At 41.4% G+C, this 26,066-nt stretch overlaps 1 protein-coding gene and 1 pseudogene across 2 annotated transcripts; one reads left to right on the top strand and one right to left on the bottom strand.

The window, feature by feature from the left end:
• Positions 1-5,937: 5,937 nt before the first annotated feature.
• Positions 5,938-6,985, top strand: LOC308248370 (S-adenosylmethionine decarboxylase proenzyme-like; annotated as a pseudogene). The gene has a single exon. The product of its transcript is annotated as an S-adenosylmethionine decarboxylase proenzyme-like (transcript).
• Positions 6,986-8,457: 1,472 nt separating this feature from the next.
• Positions 8,458-24,580, bottom strand: LOC308248371 (uncharacterized protein; the record flags this gene model as incomplete). The annotated part of the gene is given in 8 exon segments (XM_080668327.1): positions 8,458-9,399; positions 9,403-9,458; positions 9,859-9,928; positions 10,166-10,216; positions 11,611-11,620; positions 23,678-23,972; positions 23,975-24,292; positions 24,295-24,580. Coding segments are annotated over 8 exon segments (2,028 nt in total).
• Between the last annotated feature and the right edge of the window lie 1,486 nt (positions 24,581-26,066).

Consider the following 26,066-nt stretch of genomic DNA (forward strand, 5'->3'; position numbering starts at 1 on the left):
CCTTTGGTTCCCTTGAGGGGAAAACTGTTGATAGCAGGCACTTGGAGAGTTCATCCTTGGAGGAACAATGATAATGACCACAAAGCAGCTACTGGGACAGGGTGATTCCAAAAGGTTTTTGTCTTCTCAGTTGACATTAGGGAAAACGCAATTCTGAGTTCATAACAAACCGAACTGGAAGTTGAGTGTGTTAGCGCATATCTCTTGTTTCTGAACCCAGTGCTATTTCAAGAATACCAGAAACACATTAATACTTTCACTTCTGAACAAAAGATTGAGGGGCATTATATCCCACCATCATGATTGGACCCTGGGGAATGGGGCACGGTTTCTATAAATCCCGGTCTCCTGCATACATATATAAATATCATATACACACACACAGAGAAAGGGAGACAGAAACAGAGAGAGATGTGTACACATAAAAAGAAACTGTAGAAATTTAGTGAAATCATAAGCATAAAAATCAGGCTATTCATTTCCTTTTTTGATTTTGATTTTGTTTTTTATTTTTTAAAATTTAATAATCTTTATTCAGATTATTACAATTGTTCCTCTTTCCCTGCCCCCCCCCCCCATAGCTCCCTTCCACCCGGTTCCCACCCCACCCTTTGCCCTTACCTCCCCCAACACTGTCCTCATCCATAGGTGTACGATTTTTGTCCAGTCTCTTCCTGCACCCCCATACCCCTTTCCCCCTGAGAATTATCAGTCCACTCCCTTTCTATGCTCCTGATTCTATTATATTCACCAGTTTATTCTCTTCATCAGATTTTTTATTCACTTGATTTTTAGATTCACTTGTTGATAGATATGTATTTGTTATTCATAATTTTTATTTTTACATTTTTCTTCTTCTTCCTCTTCTTAAAGAATACCTTTCAGCATTTCATATAATACTGGTTTGGTGGTGATGAACTCCTTTAGCTTTTTCTTATCTGTGAAGCTCTTTATCTGCCCTTCAATTCTGAATGATAGCTTTGCTGGGTAGAGTAATCTTGGTTGTAGGTTCTCGCTATTCATCACTTTGAATATTTCTTGCCACTCCCGTCTGGCCTGCATAGTTTCTGTTGAGAAATTAGCTGACAATCATATTGGTGCTTCCTTTAGTAGGTAACTAAATGTTTTTCTCTTGCTGCTTTTAAGATTCTCTGTTTGTCTTTTGCTCTTGGCATTTTAATTATGATGTGTCTTGGTGTGGTCCTCTTTGGATTCCTTTTGTTTGGGGTTCTGTGTGCTTCCTGGACTTGTAAGTCTATTTCTTTCACCAGGTGGGGGAAGTTTTCGGTCATTATTTCTTCAAATAGGTTTTCAATATCTTGCTCTCTCTCTTCTTCTGGCACCCTCATAATTCAGATGTTGGTACGCTTGAGGTTGTCCCAGAGGCTCCTTACACTATCTTCAAATTTTTGGATTCTTTTTTCTTTTTGCTTTTCTGGTTGAGTGTTTTTTGCTTCTTCATATTTCAAATCTTTGACTTGATTCTTGCAGTCCTCTAGTCTGCTGTTAGGTCTCTGTATAATATTTTTTATTTCAGTCAGTGTATGTTTAATTTCTAGTTGGTCCTTTTTCATATCCTCGAGGGTCTCACTAAATTTTTCGGCCTTTTCTAGGAAATTCTTGAGTAACCTTATAACCGTGGTTTTGAACTCTATATCCAGTCATTTGCTCTCCTCCATTTCTTTCATTTGTGATCTGTTTCTTTGTCTCTGCATTTTTGCTGCTTCCCTGAGTTGGTAGAGTAGCTTTGTGTGCTAGGTGTCCTATAGGGCCCAGTGGCTCAGCCTTCCCAGTTACCTGAGGTGGCTACTCTTGGTGCACCCCTTTGTGGACTGTGTGCACAGTCTTGTTGTAGTTAAGTCTTGATTGTTGTTGGTATCACTGGGAGGAATTGACCTCCAGGCCAACTGGCTGTGAGGATCAGCTGTGTCTATGCTGGGAGAACTGTGCTGGAGACACCCTTATGAGACAAGACTTGCAAAATTGCAAAAGCGTCTTTGCTCAGCTTGGATGGGGTGGAGTCTCAGGGTGGAGCAGACAGCCTTGGCTTCCCGTCAGCCCTGCCCTATGAGGCCCCTGGGTCTCAGTGTCCCTCGGTAATCGCTACAAGCACCTCTGAGAGAAAGCCGCCCTCGAGTTTTGCCCACTGCCAGACAGTCCAGTTTCTCTCCGAATGAGTCTGGGTTCCCAGAGTCTCACCCGAAACTGGAGTTCAGTGCAGTCAGGAGCTTCTGTCTCCCTCCCATTTGAGAAAGCCAGCCACGCACTCAGCCGCAAATCCTCTCCCCGCGTGCGTACATCTCTGTATTTCAGCCTTTTGCAGCTCCTCTGAGTCTCAATGTGCTTTTCTCTTTCCTTCTAGTTGTAGAATTTCCACTCAGCCAGCCTTCCTGTGGTTCTGGATGGTGTCCATTTTGTCTTTTAGTTGTAGTTTTGAAATTGTTGTGCGAGGCAGCAGGTTAGGTGTTTACCTATGCTACCATCTTGGTTTCTCCTATTGATTTCCTTTTAAGAGAAGACAGAGAGGCAGGAATTGAAGGAGCTCATGGGTAGATTCAAATGATGCTTTAAAAAATAAATATTTATTAATGGAAGTATAACATACATACAGAAATATTAGCATGCATTAAGTGCTGTTTGATGAATTCCAAAGAAATACATTCTTGAAATTATCAGCCAAATAGAGAAATAATCCTTCATCATGCCTCTCCAGTAATTTCCTCCGGAGGTAAATCTTCTTATATTTATCACCACATATTACTCCTGTGTTTTTTTTTTTTTTAACTCATAAAGGTGAAAGAAAATAAAATAGTCTACATTCTTCTTATATTTTATTATAATATATACTTTACATTCTCAGATATTACTGAACTAGTCAATCCATTTGAACAAATACATATGAGTACACAAAGCATTGACCTCACTCCACAGAGTTTCTTTGAGCCCCTTCCCATTGACATCCTCTAGGAACCACCACTAATCTCTCTTTCTCTTTTTTAAAAAATTATTTATTGTTTAAAGTATTACATATGAATCCTTTTCCCCCTATTGACCTCTCCCCACTTATTCCCACCCCCCAGCATATGCCCTCACCCCTCCTACTGACTGTGCCCATGGGTTATGCTTATATGCATGCATAAAAGTCCTTTGGTTGATCTCTCCCTCTCTCCTCTTCCCCACACCCCATAACCATAAGTGAAAACAGTTCTGGAGGTGGCTCCAGCTCTGGCACTGGAGCTGCTCTAGCTCTATAGCTGGTGCTAGAGAGGGCGATGGAGCTAACTCTAGCTCTGAGACTGGCTCTAACTTAAAAATGGTGCTAGTTCCAACTTGAATGGGTGGCAGAGCTGTTGGTACTGGATCTGACTCTTATTTCTGGAGCTGGCTCTAGCTGTGCACTGACTCTAGATTTGCTGCTGCTGCTGAAACTGGCATGGTAGCTGACTCTAGATCTGGGACTGGTGATAGACCATGTTCTAAACCTGGCACTGAAAATGGAAGAGGAGAAAGGTAACCAAAATGAATGGCTTTCCATTTGCCTTTGCAAAGACAGAAAAACATCATACTGCCTTTAAGAGAACTCTCAGCCCAGACTCCACCCTAGGAAGCCTTCTCAGACTATCTGCTGTCTGAGGCTACACATTGTTCTTGGCCCAGCTCCAGACTCTGGAGGCTTTTCCTAGTGTGGCACAACCCCTCTTCCCCGCCCCCTCGAATGCACACATTTACCAATCCCTCGCTCTTCCTGTCCCTCAGGCTTTGTCTCAGTAGATTCTGGATACTCCAGCTGGGCCAGGAGATGGTATGTGTGATGCTCCAGGTCCAATCTGGGCAGGCTGAGCTGCACATAAATCACCAAGGTCTTTATGTCAATAAAGTGCAGAGGCTGACAGAAATGAGGTCCAGCAAGGTGCCTAGGATGGAGATGATACTGAGTCAGAGGCCTGGCCTTTCCTTTCACACATTTCTCCCACAACATGCCTGCAAGGGGCTGGGCTCCTGTGCCAGCTCCTGCCCATCCAGATGCCAGCCTCATACCCAGACCCCAAGTCTTGCTATCCTGGCAGTGGCAGACCTGGTCACTGAGCAGGGGCTGACAGAGAGCCTCCATCACAGAGAACCCTTGGTAAAGGGCCTGACCACCCCTCCCCTTATTCAGTAAGGCTGAGGGACTTCTCTGTTGGCATCCTGTGGCCTCGTCCCCACTGGAACATAGACTCTATGAGAACAGCGAGGGTGGTCTGCTGTACCTTGCTGGCATGCTGTCAGTGCTCCATGACTATTTTACAGATGAAGGAACAGAGTCTGTTCCCTCCCCAGACTTCACAAGGCCTGCATGCACCTCAGTCTGTATCCAGCTCCAATGCCCCAAGCCTGATGCTCTGGCCTTCCTACAACTTCCTTGAGCCACCTGCTGTGCTTTGTAAAAGTCCATATTTTTATTAATTAGCCTAGCTAGAAGTTTATCAATTTTATCAAATAATCAATTTTTGGTTTCATTGATTTTGTCTGTTGATTCCCTGTTTTCAGTTTTACTTATTTCTGCTCCAATATTTGTTATTTTTTGGCTATCATTTGAAGTTTATATTGTCTTCTTTCTCTGGTTATTTAAGGTAGAAGCCTGTACTATCAGTTTTAGAGCTTTCTTATTTCCTAATATTTATTTAGAGCTTTATTATTTTCTTATTTTTAATTCTGTACATTTCCCTCGAAGCACTGCTTTTGGTGCATCCCATGATTTTTCATACTTGTGTTTTAATTTTAATTTAGTTTAAAATATTTTAAGTTTGTCTTGTGACTTCTTGTTTGACCCATGTGGTATTTAGATATGTGTTGTTTAATCTCCAAACATTTTGAGATTTTCTAGCTATGCTTCTAGTAATGATCTCTAGTTTAAAATTCACTGTAGATTTTTTTCATCCAGTATTTTTCTCCAAGTGTTCTGGGTTTCCAGGCTCAAGGAGGCTACAATTCATCTCATCATTCCCATGTCCTTAGAAAAAAATCAGGAAATAAATGATTTTTTACAGGACTTTTTGGTATTTTATTTTTTGTTAGGGTAGGTATATTCTAGGGTCCTTACCCTGCCATTCCTGTTTAGAACAGGGGTATGGAACCTTTTTTCTGCCATTTGGATATTTATAACCACTTGTGGACCATACAAAATTAGCAACTTAAAAATTAGCCTGCTATATGTGGTCAAATATTTAATTAATTCACCCCTAATGCCTTGGCAAGGCCAGACCTAATGATTTTGTGGGCCTTTGATGACCTGTGGGTCACACATTGCTTACCCCTGATTTAGAATAATTAGTTTTAACACAACATACAGTATATTTCACTTCTTTTGAGAAATGCTTTAAAGTTGTGTTTTCATTTCAGTGATCTGAAATTATAAGCATTTTCTGGATCATCATAATGATCTTCTTATAATGGAGATCCAAATATCTACTAATTGTGAGTTTGGAACATTATATTTCTAATATAAATAAAAATACATTCCAGAGCAATCATAGTCATCATGTGTTTTTCTGTTTTGTTTTCAAGTACTTTTGAGATATCTTATGAAGATTATTAATTTAACCTACCATTTATTTCAAAGAAACATTGCAAGTGATCCTAAGGCGCTTCCACAGTATTAGCTAGTGCTCGCTCTGCTCTCTCTAGTGGGGAAACAGCAGACTACAAGAGACTGAAGTGTATCTGCTTCTATTTCCAACAGACTCACATTCAACTTTTCACTCACACACACACACACACACACACAAAAGCTGGGAAAATTTTATTAATTATATATTTTAAAAAGTTTACATAAAATTGTAGCAAAAAAAAAAAAAAGAAACAAAAAAAGAAACTGGAACAATCCGCAGCAGTGGCGGCGGGAGAAGAGATTTAATTTAGTTGATTTTCTGTGGTGGTTGGTTGTTCGCTAGTCTCATGATGATGGAAGCTACACAGTTTTTTCAAAGGGACTGAGAAGCTACTGGAGGTTTGGTTCTCCAAGCAGCAACCCAATGCAAGTCAAGAATCTGGGGATCTTTGCACCATCCCAAGATCTGAGTGGGACATACTTTTGAAGGATGTGCAATGTTCAATCCTAAGGTGTGACAAAGACTGACAAGCAGGAAGCTTACGTACTTACTCAGTGAGAGTAGCATGTTTGTCTCCAAAAGATGTTTCATTTTGAAGACATGTGATACCACCCTCGTGCTGAAAGCACTGGTTCCCCTGTTGAAACTTGCTAGAGATTACAGTGGGTTTGACTCAATTCGAAGCTTTTTTTATTCTCGTAAGAATTTCAAAGCTTCTCACCAAGGGTGCCCACACCAGAATTTCCAGGAAGAAATAGAGTTTCTTAATGCAGTTTTCCCAAATGGAGCAGCATATTGTTTGGGATGTATGAATTCTGACTGTTGGTACTTTAGATTTCCCAGAGAGTAGGGTAATCAGTCAGCCAGATCAAACCCTGGAAATTCTGATGAGTGAACTTGACCCAGCAGTAATGGACCAATTCCACATGAAAGGTGGTGTTACTGCAAAGGATGGCGCTCGTGAGAGTGGAATTTGTGAACTGATACCAGGTTCTGTCATTGATGCCATAATGTTCAATCCTTGTGGGTATTCGATGAATGGCATGAAATTGAATGGAACGTATTGGACCATTCACATCCCTCCAGAACCAGAATATTCTTATGTTAGCTTTGAAACAAACTTAAGTCAGACCTCCTATGAAGACTTAATCAGGAAAGTTTGGATGTCTTCAAGCCAGAAAAATTTGTGACCACCTTATTTGTAAACCAGAGTTTTAAATGTCGCACAGTGCTTTCTTTGCCCTAAGATTGAAGGTTTTAAATGTCTTGATTGCCAGAGTGCTAGGCTCTATGATTACAACTTTGTTTTTACCAGTTTTGCTAAGAAGCAGCAACAGCAGCAGAGTTGCTTAAGAAAAAATGAAGAAAAAAACGCAAAAAGGAAACACACATAAAAGAAGGTGGTTGCTGCTTTTTAGATATTGATACTGAGGGCCATGCTTTCCATAACCACCCCCCTGTAGTTGCAGAAAGCCCTAGATATAATGATAGTGTAATCATTTTGAACTGTATGCATTATTATATCAAGGAGTTAGATATCTTGCATGAATGCTTTCTTCTGTGTTTAGGCATCCTTTGCCACTCTTACTGTGAAATTGAAGTTCATGTAGAAAATAACTTTTACTATATGAAACTTTACAACACTTGTGACAACCATTCAACTTGTTTTATGTACAGTGTAGTATTTCTCCAGGTTTCATCCAAAATTCCCCATAGACAAGGCTTTTGTCCTCATTAGGTGTTGGCCTCAGCCTAACCATCTGGGACTGTTCTATTAAATTGCTGCCAGCATGTTACATCCAGTTACCTTCAATTTCTAGAACATATTCTCTACCAATGTTATTAAAAACAATTTTTCTTCATCCAGATGTTTTTTGCAATTGCAATTAAAGTTTTTCTTGCACGAGTCAAGTCCTTTTAAGAAAGTGATTGCAGTTAACCATTTTGTATACTACTATTTTAACATTAATGCTTCCTGAGTTTGTATTCCTTTAATTGATTTTGTTCCTTACCATGGTGTCTCCCGTCTCCACCCCATCCCAATAAAGCAATACACTGTTAAAAAGAAAAGGAAAGTAATCGTAAGAAAATGGGGAAATATTTGCATGTTTGGCTATCAGTGTTTTCCAGTGGGGTACTCTTAACACTTTGAATAGGGCAGTTCTTTGTTGGGCAAGATGTCTTGTGCATGTCAAACCATTCAGCATTACAGGCCACTGACCACTAAATGCTGGTAGCAGATTCAATCATTGGACTAACCACAAATGCTCCTACAACTTCCTGAACTCCATTGGAAATTTAAAAAACCCAGAGAAGTTCACTGACACCGTTTTAAGTTATTTTGTTAGCTTAAAATGTCAACCTAAAAACATAACTGAAAACCCAAATTTGGACAAGTGATAAGAAACTAGAAACAAAAATAAAACTCAATTTCTAAGTAATATCATTTGTAAAAAATAAATTCCAAATGTATTAAAAATTAAACACTCAAATAAAGTCATGAAAGTGCCAGAATAAATATTTGTGTTGGCTATATAAAGTTTGGAGAATATAAAAAATAAAGCTGTGACTATATACACATTTAAAATATTTGTAGGACAAAAGATATCATATGAAAACTTTAAAAAGACATTTAGGAAAGGATAGCTGTGCAGGTATGTTTTTAATATACCTTTTGCATGATTCCAAAATGACCAAGAAAACTAAACAGAGAAGAAAACTAAGTCCAAGCTGAAACAGAGACAGAAGATTGGTTGCCACTTCAAGATACACTACGAAGCAGCTATTTGGAGAGGAAAGGATGTTCACATTGCATGTGCATGATGAGCAGATCGTATATCCAATGAATAGGGAGAAACAGTGCATATCATGAGGAACATGTTCCTCTACTGAGTATATTTCCCAGAGCCCCTTTCATATCCCGATTCCTCAGACTGTAGATAAAGGGATTTAGCATGGGAGTGACCAGGGTGTACAATACAGCCACAATGACATCCTTGTTGTTGGAGTTGTTGGATGAAGGAAAAAAGTATAGCCCAATGATTGTTCCATAGTACAGAGAAACCACAGAGAGATGTGAGCCACATGTGGACAAGGCTTTGCAGATGCCCTTGGTGGAGGGGACTTTCAGGATGGTGGCCCCAATGCGGCCATAAGAAACCAGGATGCATATGAATGGCACAGTAATGACCACCACTCCCACAGTGAGGATAAGCAGCTCATTGACTGTGGTATCTGAGCTGGACAGCTTCAGTAAGGTGGAGAGATCACAGAAGAAGTGTGAGAGAGTGTTGTCTCCACAGAAAGAAAGACGGGACAGGAAGAGGGTGTGCAAAAGAGCACTAGCACAAGATAGGGCCCAGGACACAATTACTAGCAAAATACATAGGCTCTGACTCATGATGGTTGTATAGTGGAGGGGATGACAGATGGCCACATACCTGTCATAGGCCATTGAGGTGAGAAGGAAGCTATCAAGATCCCCCCAAAATATGAAGAAGTACACTTGGGAAATGCATCCAGCATAGATGGATTGATCCTGAGTATGCATATTCATGAGCATCTTTGGAGCTGTGACTGATGAAAAGGAGATGTCAGTGAAGGCCAAGTGGCTGAGGAAGAAGTACATGGGTGTGTGCAGGCGAGAGTCCAGCCTGATGAGCAGGATGATGAGCAGGTTGCCCAGCACTGTGGTCAGATACATACTCAGGAACAGGGCAAAGAACATGCCCTGCTGCTCTGGCCAGATGGGGAGCCCCAGGAGGAGGAACTCGGACACACTGCTCTGATTATTACTCCTCATGGTCTTCTATTTTGTTGTAGATGGAAAAAGAGATGGAGATGTTAAAGAATGTGAAATCATTATGACTACAACATAATATAAATATAACAATTAGTCAGTACATGAATTTTAACCCGAATAACTCATACTTTTTGCCCACTAATGGGATAATGGTGGTCTGATATCAGGATAGTATATGTCCACCTAGAAACCAATGCAATCTTTTCTGGAAAAACCACGAACCATCAGAATGATGATCATGTCAGGTCAGGTTCAAATTTGAGAAGTCTAGGAATTCATGACAGAAATCTGAGATTAGTAAATTAGGGGCAAGGCTAGGTCAGTAACCAGTTATTTGAAACACTAATAAAGGCTATGCCAGAGGCCCGTTGTCCTTTCTTAACCTTCTTATGCCTCTCACACATGCTTTGGCTTTTTCTTATATTTTTCTATCTCCAGAAATTATTTCATTAATTCTTCTTATACCATGCTTTATTTCCTTGGACTGGTTGAAGATTAGACAACCCTGGATCTTCCAGAAATCAGAATTTGAGGACTTGGTGGAAACATCACATATAACACAAAGGTATTAAGGAGAAGAATCTATGTCAATAACATAGTAAATCTAGAGAAATAGTTTATTACATAGCCATCAGTCCTTCCTTTAAGATAATTCCTTTCCACTCCTCAACATTTTCAGTCTAGCATCACTCTTTCTAAATGAATCGTCATGGAATGTGGAGAAAAAGTCTGTTCCTCTTCCAAATTCCCACCTTATTCCCACAGTTCTTACCCGATCACTCTTATTTAAGTTCTCAGAAAATTCCCCAGTTATATCTTGGATCTGCCAAAGAATAAAGATTGTAAGTGTCCACCTTTTTTTTCTGGTTCCTACCCTAGGTCTTATGCCAGTGACTCATAACTGATATTTTTCTTGTCAGATTCTAACATTTCTTATACTTTGCCAATACTATCATTTCTCCTTTTTCAGGTCAATTAGTCTTAGACTTGCCCATGTGAACACTCACAGTATAATAGGGAAAGAAGAGATCATGATCTATCTATTAAAAAATAGAATCCACCTATTATGTAAATATTCAATCTAAAGATCCTTCTCTTTGAGAGCCGAGAAAGTGTCTCACTGTAGGACTCATAATTCATCTTGTGGGTTAACTAAAGTTTACATTATCTACCAATTCTCCCAATTTGACTGAAATTATATCTAAAATTCATACATTCTTTAGTCTATTACATTAAAAGTCCTGTTAATTTAATGTTGTTACCTGAGATGAATTGCACATTCAGTTTCACTAGTCATTCCCATGTTAATAGTAATCAGTTTACCTACCACAATGAAAGAGCTAACTATCTGTCTGATGGACATTTTGGTTGTTTCTAATATTCTTCTGTTTCTAACAATATTTCACCAATAACGTTCTTCATATACCATTTTCACATTAGTATATACACTGAGTGGCCAGATTATTACGATCTCTGAACGCTTTTAAGTTAGAGCCACTCAGTGTACTTACGTATAAGGGAAAGCTTGCAAATCTTGATATATCAAGGGATCAGGAGATAGTGGCCCCCAGCCTCGGGCTAGTAAGTCCTCTGCTTCTTTCTACCTACCCACAATGCAATTCTTATACATGGAAAACCTTATTTTAAAATCCCAACTCTGTGGTCAGTCTACACTGAGTGGCCAGATTATTATGAGTTCAGAAATTATAATAATCTGGCGACTCAGTGTATATCTGAAGGATAAAACTTAGAAATGGAGTAGGAGGATGTACATTCACAATTTTGATCGATATTGTCCAATTACAAGAGGCTAAGGTGGGGAGGAAACCTTATCTTATGTGTTTTTTAAGATGAGTCCTGAAAAATAACACATGTCATGTGGAGATTATAAAAATGGTCATTCTAGTTAAGTTTAGAAGACAGGTCTATGGTGTTTGAGAAACAGAGAAAATTCAGGAGCATATCAGCATGGGAATGTTACGAGGTTGGAGATTTATCTGGGAACCAGATTATGTAAGGTCTTTTCTGCCATAATGGAAAGTTTTGTATTCTATTCTCAGAACAACAGGACACTCATGAACATGTTTAAGGAAAGGAATGAATGCAAACATTTAAATATTATGCTGGCTTCTGGGCAGAGAACAGATTATAGCAAAGCAAGAGTGTTAGCAGAAATATTAGGATAACATAGCAATAGTTCAGGTACAAAAGTGATACCTGCTTACATCTGGATTATGGCAGAAGATGAATATCATTACAGAATTGGGATAAAATTGGAGGAGAAGCCAATAAGACTTAATGGGGGATGGATGATAAGCAAGAGGAAGTATGTTTTTTTCTATTCCATGAAAAATTAGAGGATCAGCTTGAGATAAATTAATCTACATGGAGCTCTCTGTTATACTTTGGTGTGAGGTGCTGCAGGGACAGGCTAGAGACCAGTAACTTACATTGGACACACAGAAACACACAAACACATGCAATCACACTACTGAATAGTGAATTCCACTCCTGATCTGATATTGCCTTTCAGGTGATGAGCACTTACACCTTCAGCTGCAGCATGGGAAGGTTCCACTTTTTCTTTCTAAAAGACACTAATACAGTGAAGCAAGTGGAGTCTCTCAAGCAGGTGGAGTCTCTCAGGGTTTCCAAGATACATCACAACAGGGATAATAATTCTTGGTTCAAACCCAAATAAGAAAGATAGGTAGACACACACTTGTTTAACACTTTGAGCAATGGGTGTGGGTTCTAACTTAATAAATTATGGAGAAAACCCAGGGGGTGGTGGGTGGCCAACTCTACACCCCCCGCCTCCAAATTAGAGACAAACTGGAATAATTGCTTTTTTGCCTTTGGTTCCCCTAGAGACAAACTGGAATAATTGCTTTTTTTGCCTTTGGTTCCCTTGAGGGGAAAACTGTTTGTTGATAGCAGGCACTTGGAGAGTTCATCCTTGGAGCAACAATGATAATGACCACAAAGCAGCTACTGGGACAGGGTGATTCCAAAAGGTTTTTGTCTTCTCAGTTGACATTAGGGAAAATGCAATTCTGAGTTCATAACAAACCGAACTGGAAGTTGAGTGTGTTAGCGCACATCTCTTGTTTCTGAACCCAGTGCTATTTCAAGAATACCAGAAACATGCTAATACTCTCACTCTCTGAACAAAAGATTGAGGGGCATTATATCCCACCATCATGATTGGACCCTGGGGAATGGGGCACGGTTTCTATAAATCCTGGTCTCCTGCATACATATGTAAATATGCATATTTACAAGCAGAGAAAGAGAGACAGAAACAGAGATGTGTATACATAAAAAGAAACTGTAGAAATTTAGTGAAATCATAAGCATAAAAATCTGGCTATTCATTTCCTTTTAAGAGAAGACAGAGAGGTAGCAATTAAAGGAGCTCATGGGTAGATTCAAATGATGCTTTTTTAAAAAAATAAATATTTATTAATGGAGGTATTACATATATACAGAAAAATTGGCATGCATTAAGTGCTGTTTGATGAATTCCAAAGAAATATATAACTGAAATTATCAGCCAAATGGAGAAATAATCCTTCATCATGCCTCTCCCAGTAATTTCCTCCGGAGGTAAATCTCCTTATATTTGTCACCACATATTACTCTTGTGTTTTTTTGTTTGTTTGTTTGTTTGTTTTTAACTCATAAAGGTGAAAGAAAATTAAATAGTCTACATTCTTCTTATATTTTATTATAATATATACATTACATGCTCAGATATTACTGAACTAGTCAATCCATTTGAACAAATACATATGAGTACACAAAGCATTGACCTCATTCCACAGAGTTTCTTTGAGCCCCTTCCCATTGACATCCTCTAGGAACCACCACTAATCTCTCTTTCTCTTTTAAAAAAATATTTATTGTTTAATGTATTACATATGAATTCTTTTCCCTCCATTGACCTGTCCCCTCTCATTCCTCCCCCACCCCCAGCACATGCCCTCACCTGCCTACTGACTGTGTCCATGGGTTATGCTTATATGCATGCATACAAGTCCTTTGGTTGATCTCTCCCTCCCTCCTCTTCCCCACACCCCATAGCAATAAGTGAAAACAGTTCTGGAGGTGGCTCCCGCTCTGGCACTGGAGCTGCTCTAGCTCTATAGGTGGTGCTAGAGAGGGCGATGGAGCTAACTCTAGCTCTGAGACTGACTCTAACTTAAAACTGGTGCTAGTTCCAACTTGAATTGGGTGGCAGAGCTGTTCGTACTGGATCTGACTCTTATTTCTGGAGCTGGCTCTAGCTGTGCACTGACTCTAGATTTGCTGCTGCTGCTGAAACTGGCATGGTAGTTGCCTCTAGCTCTGGGACTGGTGACAGACTGTGTTCTACTAGTGGTGCTGGTTAATTGGATTTTTTTCAATAGATGGAGTTACACATATGTTGATATATATGCGATTTGATATGTATGCTATTTTGTTGTATTGACAACAAGCTTCAAAACTTCATATGTTAAATTTTCTGAAGGTTTTACCATCATAGATATTTTTACACTTAAAAATGTCAGCCTTAACCGGTTTGGCTCAGTGGATAGAGCATCGGCCTGCGGACTGAAGGGTCCCAGGTTCGATTCCAGTCAAGGGCATGTACCTTGGTTGCGGGCACATCCCCAGTAGGGGGTGTGCAGAAGGCAGCTGATCGATGTTTCTCTCTCATCGATGTTTCTACCTCTCTATCCCTCTCCCTTCCTCTCTGTAAAAAATCAATAAAATATATATTAAAACAATAAAATAAAAATGTCAAATTTCGTGCCAAAAAAAGAGCATTTGTGGGAAGTTTTAATACATTATTTTGAAGAAAAGTGCTGCTGAATGTTATCATATACTTCGGGAAGCTTATGGTGAACATGCTCTATCTGAAGATACTTGTGAACGCTGGTTTAAATGCTTTAAAAGTGATGATATCAATGTGAAAGGCAAAGAACGTCCAGGTCAATTTGAACCATGCTTTGATTGTAAAATGACCAGAATGGACCAGAAGACACTGTAAAGTAATTTTGCTTCATGATAATGCACCATCACACACTTCAAAACCAGTTAAAGACACGTTAAAAGATCTTGCCTGGGAAGTATTAACCCACCCGTTGTATTCACCAGACCTTGCTCCTTCGGATTACCACTTGTTCTGATAGTTGGCACACACACTTTTTGAGCAGCACTTCAAAGCATATGAAGAAGTGGAAAATTGGGTCTCTGAATGGTTTGCCTCAAAACAAGGTAAGTTTATTGGGACGGTATCCACAAATTACCTGAAAGATGGGGGAAATGCGTAGCTAGTGATGGGCATTACTTTAAATAAAGCATTTTTTGTCACATCAGGGAAGTTTTCTGACATTACTTCTTCAAATAGTTCTTCTAACCCTTGTTTCTCTTCCTGTTGTTCTGGCACCCCTATTATTTGTGTGTTGCTTTGTTTCATGTTGTCCCATAGCTCCTTAGGCTCTCCTCCTGTCTTTTAATTTTTTTCTCCAGTTGCCATTCAGTTTGGCTGTGTTTTGCTTCCTTGTCTTCTAGTTCACTAATTTGGTCCTCTGCTTCTCCTAGTCTACTGTTGAAACTTTCCATGGTGTTTTTTATTGCAGCTATATCACTCTTCATTTCTTCTTGATTCTTACATAAGGTGCTGATTTTTTCTTCCATCCAGTTTATGAACTCTATGACCCTTATTCTGAATTCTTTTTCTGACATATTGCATGCCTCTGTTTCACTTAGCTACTTTTATGGTGATTCCTCCTTTTCTTTCCTTTGGGAGTATCTTTATCTACCCATTTTTGGTGTCACTGACTGATCTAGATGTTGAGCTGTGCAGGGGCTGCTTCTTGGGTGGCAGTGGCTTCTCTGGCTGTGGTTGCTGCTCAGGCTGTTACGGTAGCAGCTGCTTCTCAGTTGGCAGTGGCTCCTCTGGTGAGTGCTGTTCACAGCAATGGTGCCTCCTCTGGCTAGTGGGGGAGGCTGCTCATATAGCTGCTGTTCCTTTGACGGGGGTGGGGTGATTATGAGGTTGCTGCTCCTCGGATGGGGACTGGTTGCTTGTGTCCGCTGCTCCTTGGATGGGGCTGGCTGCTCACGTGGCTGCTGCTCCTCGGACAGGGGCAGACTGCTCACATGGCTGCTGTTCTTTAGATGGGGACTGGCTGCATGCTGCTGCTGTTCCTCAGATGGGATGGGCTACTCGTGATGCTGCCGCTCCTTGGACAGGGGCAGGTTTCTTGCAGGGTTAGGGTTAGGGTGCGGGTTGCTCGTGCAGCTGCTTCTCCTCGGACGGGGGGCGGTCTGCTCATGCAGCTGCTGCTCCTTGTGTGGGAGTGAGCTGCTCGTACTGTTGATGCTCCTCGGACAGGGACGGGCCGCTCACCCGGCTCCTTCTCGTCGGACAGGTGCAGGCTGCGTGTGGGTGCTGCTCCTCGGATGTGGGCGGTCTACTTATGTGGCTGCTGCTCCTCAGATGGGGGGAGGCTGCTCATGTGGCTGCTGCTCTTCAGAGGGGGGTGGGCTGCTCACACAGCTGCTGCTCCTCGGATGTGGGCTGGTGGCTCGTGCGTCTGTTGCTCCTCAGAAGTGGGTGGGCTGCTTACACAGGTGCTGCTCCTCGGATGGGGGCAGGCGGCTCACACAACTGCTGCTCTTCAGATGGGGGCAGGCGGTTTGTGCGGCTGCTGCTCCTCGGAAAGGGAAGGTCTACTCACACAGCTGCTGCTCCTCAGAAGGGGGTGGGCTGCTTGCACAGCTGCTACTCCTTGGAAGGCGGCTGGCTGCTCGTGCTGCTGCTCTTCAGACAGGTGCAGGGGTGTGGGCTGCATGCAGCTGCTGCTCCTCAGAGGGGGGCCGGCTGCGTGGGGCTGCTGCTTCTCAGTAGTGGGTGGGCTGCTTACGCGGCTGCTGCTCCTTGGATGGGGCGAGCTGCTCGCGTGGTTGCTGCTCCTCAGACAGGGGAACTGGCTGCTCACACAGCTGCTGCTCCTTGGATAGGGGCAGGCCACAAGCTGCTGCTCTTAGGCCTGTGGCGGGTTACTAGCAGTGCTGCTGCTCCTTGGACAGGAGCGGGCTGCTCACGTGTCTGCTGTTCACGTGGTTGCAGTCCCCTGGGTTAAAGCATTGGGCCAGTCAGAGGGGAGCCTGCTTCTGAACTCACAGGAGCCTGTGCCCAGGGTGGCTGGAGCCTCGTTGACTGTGGGATCACAGCCTAGGTAGCATGTCCCTGGCAGGGGTGGCTATAGAGTCCCAGGTGTTATCTGAGGGCACTCTGGGTGGAGTTGAGGCTGGGAACCCAGTTACAGCAGCTCTCCCCTTCAAAAAGGCTAGGCCTCTAAGGACAAGCTTGCCTCCCGGTACTGTTTGTAATGGTAGCAGAAGCTGCCTAGTTAGGCGAGCCTGATTAGCCTGTCCCTGAAGGTCCTGTGGGATCTAACTGTGTCTCTCTCTCTCTCTCTCTCTCTCTCTCTCTCTCTCTCTCTCACACACACACACACCACCTGACCACATGCTCCTCTTTTATTCCCTCACTCACTCATGCTCTTTCCCTCACTGCTGCATTCTTCCTGCATTTATAGTTGGGTCTGGAGTGTTATTGACCCGTTCATAGATGGAGTTTCTTCTCCAGGTGTCTGGTTATGTAGCTTGCTCTCAAGCCCCTTGACCAGACAGGATAAAATTCACCTCAACAAGACACAACACAGAGGTAACTAAGCACAAATGTACACACAACACCAATAACCCCAATATAAGTGACCACCTGAGCAAAGAGAGTTAGGGCAGAGAAAAGAGAGCACAAATGCTATTGAAGAGAGAGAAAAAGGTAAGGGATAAAAGACAAAGGAATAAAAAGGAGAATATATATATGTATGTGGGGGTAAGATACCACAGAACCAATAGATAAACCAAAAAAAAAAAAAAAATACAAACACCACACACCCAGCAAAGAGGATTGGGGCAGAATATGTAGAGGCTGAGCTTATATAGTGAAAATAAGATTAAGAATTGGATGAATATGGGGAGGACCTCAATTTGGTATTGAGGAAGTAAAAAGGGAATAAGTGGATGAGAAGGAAAAGAATGAGAAGAAAAAATAATAAATTTACCAAAAAAAATGATTTCAAAAATGGTATAAAAAATTAAAAATAGCAAATAAAAAATAGTGATGGAAAAGTAATGCGAAAAGAAATAGAAAAAAAGCAACAAACAAAAACAGGAAAACAAAGAAGAGAAGAAAAAAAGGAGAAAAAAAAAGAATAAAAGGAATAATAAAAAAAATAAAAATAAAAGTGAAAAAAGTGGAGTCTCGTTCCTTTGGCTGGCTTATGAATCCAGTCATCTGTACTGTACTGTTTCTCAGTTTCTGGTTGCTGGGGCTAAAGATTTCTCTTTACGCCAGTTCCTATGACCTCAGGGAGTATTCAGATTCCTTTGTATTATTCAGGGTGGAATGGAGTTTCCTCAAAAAACTAAAAATGGAACTCCCATTTGACCCAGTGATCCCACTTCTAGGAATATATCCCAAGAAACTAGAAACACAAATCAGAAAGGATATATGCACCCCTATGTTCATAGTAGCACAATTCACCCTAGCTAAGATTTGGAAACAGTCTAAGTGCCCATCAGCAGATGAGTGGATTAAAAAACTGTGGTACATCTACACAATGGAATACTACGCTGCAGTAAAAAAGAAGGAGTTCTTACCATTTGCAACAACATGGATGGAGATGGAGAGCATTATGCTAAGTGAAATAAGCCAGGCAGAGAAAGATAAATATCACATGATCTCACTCATTTGTGGCATATAATGAACAACATAAACTGATGAACAAAAATAGACCCAGAGACAGAGAAACATCGATCAGAATGTCAAACCTCAGGGAAGGTAGGGGAGGGTGGGGGTAAGGGGGAGAGATCAACCAAAAGACTTATATGCATGCATATAAGCCTAATCAATGGACACAGACAACAGGGGGGTGGGGTCATGAATGGGAGGTGGGGGGTAATGGTGGAATAAGGACACATATGTTATACCTTAATCAATAAAGAAATTAAAAAAAAATAAAGCATTTTTGATGTTTCTCTTGAAATTATTGTGTTTTCTTTGATTACAAAACCCACCATTATTAACCGGTACACCTAGTAAATCTGGCACTGAAAATGGAAGAGGAGAAAGGTAACCAAGATGAATGGCTTTCCACTTGCCTTTGCAAAGACAGAAAAACATTATACTGCCTTTAAGAGAGCTCTCAGCCCAGACTCCACCCCAGGAAGCCTTCTCAGACTGTTATTTGCTATCTGAGGCTACACGTTGTTCCTGGCCCAGCTCCAGACTCTGGAGGCTTTTCCTAGTGTGGCACAACCCCCATCCCCAAGCCCCCTCGAGTGTACACATTTACAAATCTCTCACTCTTCCTGTCCCTCAGGCTTTGCCTCAGTAGATTCTGGATACTCCAGCTGGGCCAGGAGATGGTATGTGTGATGCTCCAGGTCCAATCTGGGCAGCAGAGCTGCACATAAATCACCAAGGTCTTTTTGTCAATAAAGTGCAGAGGCTGACAGAAATGAGGTCCGGCAAGGTGCCTAGGATGGAGGAGATGATGCTGAGCCAGAGGCCTGGCCTTTCCTTTCACACATTTCTCCCACAACATGCCTGCAAGGGGCTGGGCTCCTGTACCAGCTCCTGCCCATCCAGATGCCAGCCTCATACCCAGACCCCAAGTCTTGCTGTCCTGGCAGTGGCAGACCTGGTCACTGACAGAGAGCCTCCATCACAGAGAACCCTTGGTAAAGGGTCTGACGACCCCTCCCCTTATTCAGCAAGGCTGAGGTACTTCTCTGTTGGCATCCTGTGGCCTCGTCCCCACTGGAACATAGACTCTATGAGAACAGTGTGGTGGTGTCTGCTGTACCTTGCTGGCACACTGTCAGTGCTCCATGACTATCTTGCAGATGAAGGAACAGAGTCCTTCCCTCTCCAGACTTCACAAGGCCTGCATGCACCTCAGCCTGTAGCTTATGGAACTGGGGTGGTTTGGGTCTGTTTCCAGCTCCAATGCCCCAAGCCTGATGCTCTGGCTTTCCTGCAACTTCCTTGAGCCACCTGCTGTGCTTTGTAAAAGTCCACATTTTTGTTAATTAGCTTAGCTAGAGTTTATCAATTTTATCAAATAATCAACTTTTGGTTTCATTGATTTTGTCTGTTGATTCCCTGTTTTCAGTTTTACTTATTTCTGCTCCAACATTTTTAAGTTTATATTGTCTTCTTTCTCTAGTTATTTAAGGTAAAAGCCTATACTATCAGTTTTAGAGTTTTCTTATTTCCTAGTATATACATTTTTAATTCTGTATATTTCCCTCAAAGCACTGCTTTTGGTGCATCCCATAATTTTCATAATTTGTGTTTTCATTTTAATTTAGTTTAAAATATTTTAAGTTTGTCTTGTGACTTCTTTTTTGACCCATGTGGTATTTAGATGTGTATTGTTAAATCTCCAGTTTTTGAGATTTTCCAGCTATGCTTCTGCTATTGATCTCTAGTTTAAAATTCACTGTGGTCTGAGAGCATACTTTGTATTTCTATTTTTTTACATTAATGAAGGTTTGTTTCATAACCTAGAATGTGGGATATATTGGTGAATATTCCACTTGATATTAAGAAAAATGTATACCTTTGCTGTTGTTGGATGAAGTGTTTTAGAAATATTAGTTAGGTCCAGTTGATTGATGGTGCCATTCAGTTCAACTATATCCTTACTGGCTTTTTGCCTGTTGGATCTGTCAGTTACTGATAGAGAGGTGTTGAAATCTCCATCTATAATAGTGGGTTTTTCTATTTCTCCTTGCCAGTCTATCAGTTTTTGACACTCCGTTGCTAGGTGCATTAATGGTTGTTATATTTTCTTGGTGAATTGACTTCTCTATCATTATGTAATGATCTCTTTATTCCTGATAATTTTCCTGTTCTGAAATCAGCTTTTTCTGACATTAAGATAGCTACTTCAATTTCCTTTTGATCCATTTTTACATGGTATATCTTTCTTCATCCCTTCACTATTGTATTGTGGTAAAATATGCATAATGTGAAATTTACTATTTGAATGATTTTTAAGCAAACATCATCACGATCCATCTCCACGACATTTTCAACATCCCATACTGAAACTTTGTACCCATCTATACTAAAAAAAGCGTAATATGCTAATTAGACCAGACAGCCGAATGATCTACCGGTCATCCTTCCAGATGTCATTCAGGATGCAGCTGCAGTGGCATGGCTGAGGCAGAGGCAGTTAGGGGCGATCAGGCAGGCAGGCAGAGGAGCTTAGGGGCAATCTGGAAGGCAGGCAGGCAGAGGCGGTTAGAGGCAATCTGGCAGGCAGGGGAGCAGTTGGGGGCATCAGGCAGGCAGGCAGAGTGGTTATGGGCGATCAGGCAGGCAGGGGAGCAGTTAGGGGAATCAGGCAGGCAGAGTGGTTAGGGGAAACAAGGCAGGCAGGCAGAGGGGTTAGGGGTGATCAGGCAGGCAGACGAGTGGTTAGGAGCCAGCAGTCCTGGATTGTGACAGGGATGTCCGCTTGCCGGTTTAGGCCAGATCCTGCAGCCGGATATCCCCTGAGGGGTCCTGGATTGTGAGAGGGTGCAGGCTGGGCTGAGTGACCCCCTCCACCCCCGTGCACGAATTTCATGCACCAGGCCTCTAGTTAAATAATAATTACCCATTCTCCACTCCCCATCTCCTAGTAACCATTCTACTTTCTGTCTCTATGCACTTGCTTATTCTATGTACTTCATGTAAGTGGCAACATACATATTTGCCTTTTTGGGTCTGGCTTATTAACATAATATCTTCAAGGTTTATCCATGTTTTAGCACATATCACAAGTTTATTCCTTTACTAATAAACCCAGTTTAGGCCTACAGAGGAGGGCAGTTGGAGCGACCAGGCCTGCAGGGGAGGGCAGTTGGGAGGGACAAGGCCTGCAGGGGAGGGCAGTTAGGGGCGACCAGGTTGGCAGGGGAGGGCAGTTAAGGGCAACCAGGCTGGCAAGGGAAGGGCCATTGGGGGCGACCAGGCTGGCAGGGGAGGGCAGCTCCCATGTAGACACAACATGGACACCACAAGATGGCCAGCAGGGGAGGGCAGTTAGGGGCAAGTAGGCTGGCAAGGGAGGGCTGTTAGGGGCGACCAGGCCAGCACAGGAGGGCAGTTTGGTGTCAATCAGGCTGGCAGGGGAGTGGTTAGGGGGTGATTAGGCTGACTGGCTGGCAGAAGCTGTTAAGGGCAATCAGGCAGGCAGGCAGGCAGGTGAGTGGTTGGGATCCAGCCATCCCGGATTGTGAGAGGGATGTCCGACTGCCCGTTTAGGCCCGATCTCACTGGGATCGGGCCTAAACGGGCAATCAGACATCCCTGGAGGGATCCCAGATTGGAGAGGGTGCAGGCTGGGCTGAGGGACCCTCCCTCCATGCATGAATTTCATGCACCGGGCCTCTAGTATACCTTATAAAGGTTAAAGTTAATCTCAACTTTTTGCTATTCTCTATTTCCCCATACCAGCAATTTTCCATAGAAACTACAAACAAATATAAGCTCCACCTCTAGAGATGGTTGGGGTCTCTCTTTCTTCTCTCATGAGGAGAATCCAATATTCTCTATGGAGTGGCTTTTCCTGCTTGTCTCTCTTCCATCTCATTGGGGGTTAGGATTTTAACATATCAATTTGGGGGGGACACAGATATTCAGTCTATTGCAGAGAACTTAATATAAGATCTACCTTCTTAGCAAATTTCATATTTACAATATAGCATTATTAAGTATAGACACTATTACAGCACAATTTTTAATTTAAGTGATACAACTGAAATTGTTACCTTGTTCCTGATCTTAGGAGGAAAGTATTCAGTCTTTCACTGTTAAGTATGGTATTAGTTTTAGGTTTTTCATAGATATCCTTTACCAATTTAAAGAAGTTTTCTCTATTTCTAGTTTCTGAGATTTTTAAATCAAGATTGGATTTTGAATTTTAACAAATATTTTTACTTTATATATTGATATCCCTTGTTACCTCTCATCTTTATCTTCTACCAAGCCCCTCAATACACTGCTCACTCTCTCTATATTTTTTTTAACATGCCAACCACTCTTCCATCTCAGACTCTGCAATTTCTACTCCCCTGTCTGGAATGTTCTTCCCCTCAGATAAAAACAATGACTTATTCCCCTGTTCTCATTAAGCTTTTTGCTTAAATCCCTTGTTTTTATGGAAGCCTACCTGGGCCACTAGACTGCTTAAAATAACAGGGTCACCTTCTACACTCCTTTCCCACTCACCCTGTTTGTACTAATATCCATCTATGACACTCATTATCTTTTAATATAACATGTATTTTTCATTTTTATTTTTATTGATAGTGTCTCTCCTCTTTAGTGTAAAAGCCTCAAAGGGAGAAATTTTGACTCATTTGTATAGCATTGCCCTGTACATAGTACAAATTTGAAATACAAATTTATTTAATGAGTGTTATATCATGCATACATTTATTTTTGCTTCAACTAGAAATGGATTGTCTCAGTTTGAGCACAAAGAAACAATCTTCATTTTCCCAAACTGGAAGGAAGAGGAATATAGACCATCCCACCAAGAAACATCCCATAGAGGGTAAAAGACTTAGAATCAGGAAACTTTTAAATAAAGTGATTGCCCTATGCATCTCTATTGGGTTCTTTCCACCATGGGCACAATAAAACTAACTAGTAAGATCAAAGCTTTACTTTATAATTTTAGATAGCTATAAGGAAACAGTTTATTAATTAGCTACCTCATTAGCAAGAAAAGCACTTTGAACTTCCTGTTTTTATAGTGCTAGAGGAAAAAAAATAAACTAGATTGTTATTAATTTTTTATGCAACTATTTTATGATACCCTAATTTTTTAAAGAAACTCAATTTTACAGATATGAAAACTAACTCAAATAAGGGTCAAATGTCCATTTCACTTTTTATTTAGACGTACTATTACATAACACATTTGATAGTTCCAATCTTCACCTTAGGAGTCAAGAATTTAAAGAGTGAGAAGGTACCTTCTGCAATTATATTTTACATTTCTAATTCCAGGGAGTATAGGGGACCAAACAGGGGAGACTATTAAAAGTGGGTACAGAGCAAGAAATAGGTTGGTTACCTAACTGCACATTTTTCAAGGAGATTTCTCTGACAGGATTAGTGGATGAGATAATAATACACAGTCCCCTAGACTGTCACTTGGAGAAAAGGATCTCCCTCTTTAAAAGTTTCCCCAGAGCCCCCTTCATGTCTCTGTTCCTCAGGCTATAGATGAAGGGGTTCAGCATGGTCACCACTGTGTACATCACTACGGCAATTATGTCTTTGTCATTAGAGTTGCTTGATGATGGGAAAATGTATAGAGCCATAATTGTCCCATAGAATAGAAACACCACAGAGAGGTGGGAGCCACAGGTGGACAAGGCTTTGCAGATCCCTTTGGTAGAGGGGACCCTCAGGATGGAGACCCCAATATGGATGTAAGAGACCAGAATCCAGTAAATGACAGGATACTGATCACTCCCCCAGTAGCAAAGATAAAAATTTCATTGAGGGAGATGTCTGTGCATGAGAGCTTAAGCAGGGCAGCGAGGTCACAGAAGGACAATTGAGCCAGGAGGATGGTGTGGGATAGGGCAAAGCCACCGGAGAGGAGCCAAGATCCAGCCAACAGAAACATGCACAGCTCCTCCCTCATGATGGTGGTGTAATGTAGAGGCTGACAGATGGCCACGTACCTGTCATATGCCATCACTCCAAGGAGAAGGGTATCAAAACAACCAAAAAATATGAAAAAATACATCTGTGTTACACCGCTGGATAGGAAATGGATTGATCCTGAGTCTGCATGTTCGTGAGCATCTTAGGGACAATGACAGATGAGAAGGAGACGTCAGTGAGAGCCAAGTGACTGAGGAAGAAGTACATGGGCGTGTGCAGGCGAGAGTCCCGCCTGATGAGCAGGATGATGAGAAGGTTGCCCAGCACTGTGGTCAGGTACATGCCCAGGAACAGGGTGAAGAACATGCCCTGATGCCCTGGCGGGATGGGGAGCCCCAGGAGGAGGAACTGGGACATGCTGCTCTGGTTCTCTCTCCTCATGCTACTGTTCTTTCTGCTTAGATTGAAGGAATATTAGAAAAGTCTCAGATGATAAATAGTGATAATGGCCAACACTGTTGGGTTATCTGTTTTCTATGGAGAAATTCCTCAGGTATTTCTCACATGCTGTTGCCCGAATCCTCACTCTCACATCATAGGGAGATAAAGAGGGAGCCATCAGACCTCCAGTGGTCCACAAAATGCCCTTCAGTGTAAACCAGATGAAATTTATTTATTTATCTAACATGTTAGACACTGAACTCTTTTCTGGAGAAAATAAGATAAAGTCCCTTCCTTCCAGAGCTCACATTTTAAGGAATCGCCTCTTCATGAACTGGTTCTGAGTATCTGAGAATCCGAAACTAGACTTCTAGTGGGTTCTGACTCTACCACTTTCTAGCTGGTTTCAACAGCTTACCTTCTAGCCTGATTTATAATCTTTATCAAATAAGCATGATAATTCCTACCCATAGGATTTGTAGAAGAATTAAATGATCCCATGAGAGTTATGATATTATAGCAGAGTTCTTTATGTAGTAAGGGCAAAGCTATGTTATCTGACATCTTCAGGCCTATGTGATTGTCCAGATATATCTTGGTGGTTGTTTTTGAAATATTTGGTTGATCTTTAGTAATCTAATATACCAGAAATTTGAGGTGGGCATTAGAAAGGAGCAGGTGGCTAATCTAAAAGTTGTGTTAACCTATAAATTTGTTTAATTTGGATTAAAATATTTTATTCTTTACCTATTTTTGTTGTTCATTTCTTTGAGTCTATCTTCAGTGAATCAATTGGCTCATATCTGAGATTTCAAATGCAGTAAGGCACCTAGGGACCTGAGAACTGATAGATGCTATACGATTGGTGATGCCTATTAGAATTAATATTTACCTGATTAATGTGACTATTTCCCAATGTCAATCTTAATGTAATTGACATTTGTTGAACTTGTATTCACCTATATGGAAGGCAAAAGGAAGGGATTTTTGCATATATATATATATTTATGTAGTGTGTGTGCACATGCAATCATGCTAAAACTAAGAAGTGTTAATAAATCAGCTCATCATCACATGGCCAGTAACCACTAGTCTTCATTTTTTTCCATTGTGTCTATTTTATTGTCTAAGCTCATATTGAACATAATCACTGTATTTAATTAATCAACATAGGCCTTTGAGGCATGTTATTTCAGTGTTTGAAAGAGGATCTCTATGCTCAATATTACCTTAATCACCAGCTCAGATGTCTGCCCATCACTCATTCCTACAGCCATTTATATGCCTACAGCCTATAGTTTGCAAACAGCTTTCACATACTTTCAACTACAAGTAGTCAATATATACTGTATTTTGTGTCTGAGAAGGAGAGAAGACAGAGACTTTTCTTTTTCATTCTACTAACCTGAGAAATGAAGTCACCTACACAGTGTGTTTGGTGGTGGAACTTGATGTCAAAGAGAATTCTCCCAATACTCTTCTCATT

This window comes from Plecotus auritus (genome assembly GCF_963455305.1).
Source record: "Plecotus auritus genome assembly, chromosome: 5".
In the NCBI taxonomy this organism is placed as follows: domain Eukaryota; kingdom Metazoa; phylum Chordata; class Mammalia; order Chiroptera; family Vespertilionidae; genus Plecotus; species Plecotus auritus.